The sequence below is a fragment of the Ananas comosus genome, linkage group 6 (assembly GCF_001540865.1).
Source record: "Ananas comosus cultivar F153 linkage group 6, ASM154086v1, whole genome shotgun sequence".
NCBI classification, from domain to species: domain Eukaryota; kingdom Viridiplantae; phylum Streptophyta; class Magnoliopsida; order Poales; family Bromeliaceae; genus Ananas; species Ananas comosus.
In genome coordinates this window covers 13544173-13552008 of record NC_033626.1, presented here as the reverse complement: position 1 = coordinate 13552008, position 7836 = coordinate 13544173, and the positions used below count along the sequence as shown (strand labels likewise).

Sequence of the window (7836 nt, the reverse complement as noted above, 5' to 3'; positions counted from 1 at the left end):
GTTCACTAGATTCGGAAACGCAATCAATTATCACGAGAACATTTCTAACTAATTTACTGTGCATATTTGTCTTGAAATTAATTCACAAGTGTTATAGCCTCTCTCTTGGCTCATATATGAGATACGTCGAAAGTGGGTACAAATCCAACTTTCTTTTGGAGGATTTTTTTTTTTTACAAAAATATTAGTTTTATCATATCTCTACTATTCTATAAAAGGTGCTAAAAAAATTGTCTAATTGGATATAAAACTTACATCCAAATTTTAACGTACACATATAGCATTTCTCAGTATACAATTAGAAACTTCACGCGAACATAGCTAACATGTTGATTATCTGTCTCAATTAATTTTTTTTAAAAACGAGGCTAGCAACAGCAGTGAGAAATTTTTTGGACCGAGGATTCAAGCGAAACAAAACAGACATACTTAGAGATTATTTACTCGTTTTTTTGCATTATGTTGTGCTCAGCAGCATGAATAATCTAAACATAGATCTTATTATCGGAGTATTTTGTTGGTACGCCAAATTACGTCCAAACTTACCGCTTTGCACTTGTACAGCTCTTCAACTTGTAGAGCTCGTGTATGAGCCCTTCCAAGTGCCTGTATGAGCTTCCCCCCTCCCTTACCGCCTCCGCGGCCTTCGTCCCGAGCTCCTTCGCCCGCTCCCTAACCGTTCTCCCCCTCTCCCCGCTGACCGCCTCCGCGACGATCCGCGCCAATTCCTCAGGCTCAGGGACGGCGCCCCCGCCGTCGCAAGCCGGCACCGCCACCCGCGCCTCCTCAACCAGCAGCCGCGCGTTGACGTGCTGGTCGGCGCTCATCGGCCACGTCAGCATCGCCACCCCCGCCGCCGCCGCCTCCAGCACCGAGTTCCACCCGCAGTGCGTCAGGAACCACCCCACCGCGGCGTGTCCCAGTATCTCCACCTGTGGGGCCCACCCCCTAATTACCTGTAAAAAAATTAAGCTAATTATTATTAGCTTAAAGAGAGAGAACATTTTAATATCTTTTACTATTATTATATTATTATTAGTATTAAATTTGACGCAACCTTTCCCCTCCATTTCACCGTCTCCTCGAACCCCTCCGGCACGGCCGTGCCCCCGCGCACGGCCCACACGAACGCCGCGCCGCTCCGCTCCAGCGCGGCGGCCACCGCGGCAGCCTGGGGCGGGGCGAGCGCCGCCTGGCTCCCGAAGCACACGTACACCACCGAGCCCTCCGGGAAGCCGTCGAGCCACGCCCCCGCCTCCGCCGGCGACACCGTCGGCGCCCCGCCGCGCTCCCCTCCCTGGGCCGTGGGCGCCACGGGGCCCACAGCCCACACGCGCTTCGTGGCCAGGTCCTCCAGAGGCCGCTCCAAGTACGCGCGTTCGAGCCCCTCGAACGAGTTGACGACGAAGCCGTAGCCCTCGAGGTTCCACAGGAAGTTCCGCCGCACGAATTCCGAAGCTGGGTCGCCCTCGACGTAGGTCCTGAACAGCCAGGAGAGCTTCCTCCAGGGGTAGACCGGGGAGTTGGGTAGGGAGGGGAACGCGACTGGGTAGTCGTCGTCGTCGTCGTCGTCGTTGGGGCGGGGGGGCCTCCGGGGCATTCGGACGAAGAGGGAGTGGGAGGCGGCGGTGCCGAGGACGCCGGAGGGGGAGAAGACGAGGCGGGGAACGCCGAGCTCGGCGGCGAGGGGCTGGGTCCAGCCCACGAAGATGTCGGAGACGATGGCGGAGATGGGCCGGGGGTGGGCCCGGGCCCAGGAGAGGAGTGGGCCGTGGAGGGAGGAGAGGGCGAGCATGAGGGCGCGGAAGTAGCTGGGGGGAAGGTCCTTGGTGTTCTCGAGGCCCGGGGGAAGGGAGGGGTGGGAGAAGGGGAGGGAGAGGGGTTGGATGGAGGGGGACTTGGAGAGGAGAGGGGCGAGGAGGGGGAGGTTCCCCGAGGTGACGGCGACGGTAATGGCGATGCCCCCGCCGCGGAGGGAGAGGAGGTGGGCGAGGTCGAGGAGGGGGAGCATGTGCCCCTGCGCCGGGTAGGGCACGACGAGGATGTGAGGGGCTTCGTCCCCATGGGCACTCTCCGCCATGGACAACCCCGTACGAGGTCTCTCGCTCTATCTCTCTCTACTATCTCTCTCATACACTGATTGTTTCGTCTTCCTAGACCTTATCTATGGTCTACAATTACGGCCATGTCGCTTTTTACGACGAAAAAGTTTTACATACACCCCGGTCTATACGCCAGGGGTGCTTAAAAAATATTAAAGCTACAATCACTTGAATTGGACAACAGCTAAATTTAAAAAATTTTATGTGTAAATTATTTCAAAAATATAAGTTTTTAAATTTTGTTAGATTTGAGTTGTAAGGACCCGGCGAACACAATAAGTGCAATTAAATATGAAATAAATTTCCTATGGGACGGGGTCATCGGTGCAGAGAATTAAAAAGATTTTCTAGAAGGAGAATCTATTGGTGCATTCGTAACACCCTCAAAAATAAAAATATAAAGCAAAACAAAAATAAAAAAAACTCCAATGTCTTAATTCAACAACTAAAAAATTCTATTCTAATTTATAAAAATATCAGAAAAAATTATGATTATACCATACTTGTGATATATATATATATATATATATATATATATATATATATATAAATATTTATATATATAGTATATAATTGAGCTAGAATACTATCGATAGCAAGGACTCCTTGCACACCATTTGTTTTTGATGATGAAGCCTCTAAATCGATGATCGGCACCATTAAACATTGATCTATACCACTTGAAGTGTTTAGAAATCAATTTTATACATTTTCGATATTATTCTACTTATCTATCGAGGGACACAAAAATGAACAACTAAAATAAATATTCTTTAAAAAATGATGATAGGAGTCTTGTAATCAATATCAAGAGTATAGATCTTGTTTTAATAGTTTAAAGAATTTTTTAACAAAAATTCAATTGATTTGGATATCTTTATGCCGTTTGAACGAGAAAACGCCTCATATCGACACATTAAAATATAATTTTAAAACCCTTGATCATTAGGCAAATATGTCGAAAAGATTTGAATTGATTTCTAAACACTTCAAGTGATATAGATCAAGTTCAACGGTGCGATCGTCGATTTGGGAGGCTTCATCATCGAAAACAACTGATGCCAACGGAATCCGTTTGCTATCGATAGTATTATAGCTCAACTATATATATAATATATATATATATATATATATATATTACTTGCATGCCATATATACATATATAGGTATAAATCTTATACCCTTATATCTTAAATTTGGAAAAAATAAAAAAACTATCAAGATGTGCTTGGTTTGCCCTATTTTCATATCGAAATCAGAATCAAAATTGATGAATCCATTTATAAAAATTTAGTATGCGGGAGTTTCATTCCGATTCCGATTTTAGACTGAATAGAAATTTTCTAACAACCTATTTTTCTAATCCTTCTAGGCTAGATTGAAAGTTGAAATCAGACAAAAAAAATGCACTTTACAAAAATATCTCAGTTATATTTTATATTTTTTATTAAAAATTAAATTAAATTTTTTGACTTTAGTTTTTAATTAAAATATATATTTAAATTTATAAATTAAATTTTTAATTCTAGATTTTGATTTGGAAATTAAATTAAAATATAAATTCAATCAAGCATTATGAATTTGATCTATAAATTTAAATTTAATCATAAATTTGAATTTCAATCAAATCAAAAATTAGTTTTATATATTGAGTTGTCTACTCAATTTTAAATTTTAAATTTTTTTAAATTTACATTTAAAATTTTGGCTTATCATTTCAATATTTTGATGTAAAGTTTTGATATTTAACTTTTAGTTTGAATTTAAATTATAAATTTAATTTTATATTTTGAGGTGCAATCTCAATTTTCAATTATTTTTTTTATATTTTATATTTTAATTTTATTTTAATTATTTTTTGATAATTAAATTTTCTTAAATATTAAAAGTACAAATCAACCATACTAATTCCGATTGTTATTCTGAACCAAATATACCGGGAGGTTGTATTATTTCTTTTTCGATTCTTATTCATTCCGATTTTTATTTCAATTTTATTTCTCATTTTGAATTAAACACGCCCTTTGTTGAATCTATAGTCATAAGAAGTCTAAGATGTAACATACACATGTAGATTCTAGCTATACAGATAGCATTGCTGTTATTTGTAATAAAAAATAATACCATAATTTATTAACCTTTTATATGATTTATAAAATTTGATATTTTAGTACCTTTTTATTTGTAAATTAAAAAATACAGAAATTTATATATGCACCTTAAAAGATAAGTTAGTAACCTAAAATAGAAAAATTAAGTTACATTACATGAAGATTTTGGGAAACTTTTTTTCTAAATATAATTTGTAACTGGTACGGAGGTATTTGAAGTTTTTCCTAATATAACTCGAGAGATTAGTGGAATTTTGAATTTTGAAATATATGATGAATATTAGAGATGGGGTGTGCACGGTTGAACAGGTGCACCTGGTGCAAGCAATAAATTCTAAATCCGGTAGTGCGAATGCACGTTGGATAAATATATGTGTAGCTGTGGACGAGTGAGATTACTCGGGAGTGGCGGTAGGTGGGGATTTTGACGGAGAGGATCTGTTTTTATTTTTCCGAGTATGATATAACATACAACCCGTTAATGGCGGGGGGAATCTCTCTTTTTTTTAATTCACGAAAAGCGTGACGGGGACGATGAACAGCGCCTTTTATTTTGTTTATTCATTTCCATCCGCGAGGACAATACATTATTAAGAATAAAGAATTTCAAATTAAATAAAATAGTAGCTGTTTTTATTACTATTGACTGGTGTAAATGTGTAATTGACTCGTATCCTAAATCGCTATTAAAAGTTTGGGAAGTTTTAAAAATGAGCCGTATGGATTTTCTCGGTAAAAAAAAAAAAAAAATCCTCTATCTTAATTATCTGTGATTTTTTTTTTTAATGCGGCACACAAATTGATTCGCTTATTAGTGATCTGCTGCTGCAGCTATATTATACGCCTAAAATTTTATAATAAAAGTATAAAAAGTTAGAGTTTATATTATTATATGCATTTTGTGATATGAAAAATATCTACGTGTCATAATACATAAATTATGAATATTTATTTGTTATGGATCAAATAATATCTTCTTCTATACTTTCAATCTACCGATTGCCAATACAATACCTTTTGAAATTAACGATTTTTTTACCAACCGTCCCTGGTGCAAGTGGTAAAGAATTTGATGATTGATATCCGAGATTTCAAATTCGAATCCTAATTGATTTATATTTTCAACTTATTTTTTATCCATAAATCTTTAAATATTTTAAATTGCATCTAAAAAATTAGTTATTAATTTTAAAAATTAATTATTAAATATTTTTTTAAGAAATAGGTAGCACGTTACCCGCTTCATTCAATAAATTAGTAAATTAAGCTACAAGTGTGGGGCAACTTGGCCCGGAGGCTAAGAAAATTAATTATCAAATATTAAGCACAATGTGTGAATTAAACCGACAAAGCTAGTGCGAGAAATAATTTCTCTTTGAACGGGAAATGGGAATTGGATTGGTCAAAAGCTAACCCACCAACTCTATGGAGACGCTACGTTCGGTCGGTGCTAGACGGTGACTGATTTCAAAAACCTGGTCAACATTCCACATTACTTTTTTTTTTTTTTAAGAGAAAATTAATATGTTATTCACTTCGTTTATTTTATTAAAAAATCAATTTAATTTAAAATACGAATCAATTAAAATTCAAACTTAAAATCCTACATATTAGATGGAAAACATTTACGTACATTCTTTCCCAATTCTTATTGTAACTGCAAAAGTATTTGGTTTTGAAAGAGCTTTCTCAAAGGGCCCCGTGGTGCCGCACGCTGGTGGGTTGCATCGTGCCTGAGCAGGACCATAACCCGTTTGTTTTGGTGTAAGTGGAGTGATGGAACTCAAGTTCCATCACTTTCGTTATTTGTTTTTGTATAGGGGCATATTTGTTTCAACGTAAGTAGACTTGGGGTGGAAGTGGACTTTGGGTTGAAGTGGAGTTGGGGTGAAAATTAGTTTACTTCTGCTGTTTGTTTTTAACTGTGGAAGTGCAGTTCTGCGAGTTCTGTTGTTTGTTTGGTAGGAAGTAGATGACGTAAAAAGTGTAGCTCTCCACCCCCGGTATACTTACCTCCAAAGTGATATTATTGTCTATTTTATAACTTATAGTGAATAATAAATTATAATAAATAAAAATTAATATAATTATATATGTATATAATTATATATATGTATAATTATAAAATAAAATTTTAAAAAATTATATTATTTGTTTGCATATAAATTATAATAATGCAACAAATAAAATTCTAAAGTTAAAAAATTATTAACATTTAACAAATTCATTTTTCATCATTTTCTAAATATACAAATTAAACAAAAAATATATTAAAGTTTACCTAATCAAATTTGATCATATTTTNTCTTGCCTTTTTTTCACTTCACCGAAATTGACTTCGCCCCATGGGAGGGCGAAGTCAAGTTCCTTATTTTGGGTGAACTGAACTTTCGGGCGTAATAAACTTACGGTGAACCAAACAGCGGAAGTGGTTAGTTTTCACCGAAAATCACTTTCCCCGTCCCACTTCCACCCCACTTCCGTCGAAACAAACAGGCCCCTAGGTGAAAAATATAATGTAACTCAAGTTACGTTAGAGCTCTACTTCATCTACTCTCAACTTCCTCCTCTATACGTTAGTTATTATTATTTTTATTATTTAGAATGAGCCTAAGAGATAAATTATTAGATTAAAAATATTATATGTATTTTTTAGAGAAAAATAGCATTTTATCTATTTTATTATTTTATTTTAAATAAATGAATCTAACTGAAAATATAAAGCAAATATGCTTTGAATTTTCGATCTCGAATACCAACTACTAAGTTTTTTACCACTCGTGCTAGAGACAGTCGGTAAAATATTTACATACTTAAAAATAAAGAATATGTCGAATAAGAGAGAATTCTCAGATAATATATTTGGTATAGGTAGACAAATGGGAACAAAATAGACAGTAAAGTAATATTGTTATGCGCCACTGGGAAGGAGCTGCAAATAATTGAAGCAGGTTTCTCCACTTTCTAAAGCTCAATCTACAAAGATATTTCTGAAGCTTCGGAGATAATGGATGGATAAACAAACAGGATTTTAATAGATCATCTATCAAACTTTATGCTTTCCATAATAATATGATCAGGTGTGCATATACCATTTATTTACTCATTATAATTTTAAGTGCCACTTGTGTACTCAAATAGAGAGTGCAAAATTTATACCTATTCATTTAATTTTTCATATTAAAAGAAATAACTAGTTTACTGCAAAAATATTAATCTTTAGATAAAATAGATTATAAAATTTACATGTACAAATAGGTATTGCTCTGTAATTTTAACCACGCCACATTCTCATCAGATACAAATTGGCCTAGTTTCAACCTTTTTTTTTTTTTGATTCCAAATATTTATCCTATCCATTATCCGAAGTATTCAAATCAGTAGATAAATTATTTGATATAATTTATAATTTAATAACAACTTGCATATAAAAGCATTACAATTGTAAAGAATACTATGAAGACAATTTAAAATAGTAAGTGTGCAAACCTTGCTCACTTGTTCCATCTCTTTCTTTTCATTTATTCTCATTTTCGCCCACTTTTTAAACAGCGACAAGCACGCGGACTTTTTTATAAAACAACCCTCTAAAATTTTAAAATTTGCGAAATAATCCACTCAAA

The 7836-nt window shown here is 36.0% G+C and overlaps 1 protein-coding gene across 1 annotated transcript; it reads right to left on the bottom strand.

Moving 5' to 3' along the window:
- On the bottom strand, positions 284-2166 carry LOC109711630 (UDP-glycosyltransferase 89B1-like). The gene is made up of 2 exons (XM_020234773.1): positions 1058-2166; positions 284-956 (listed from the first exon to the last, which is right to left on the bottom strand). Exons 1-2 carry the CDS (start codon positions 2078-2080, stop codon positions 543-545), a joined length of 1437 nt encoding a protein of 478 aa, XP_020090362.1. The 5' UTR covers positions 2081-2166; the 3' UTR covers positions 284-542.

What these genes read in the sequence shown, in the direction of transcription:
- LOC109711630 (XM_020234773.1), bottom strand. Translation starts at nt 2,080, where the DNA reads ATGGCGGAGAGTGCCCATGGGGACGAAGCCCCTCACATCCTCGTCGTG. An exon ending in CGGTGAAATGGAGGGGAAAG is followed by an intron (nt 957 to 1,057) that starts GTTGCGTCAAAT and finishes ATTTTTTTACAG; the next exon opens with GTAATTAGGGGGTGGGCCCC.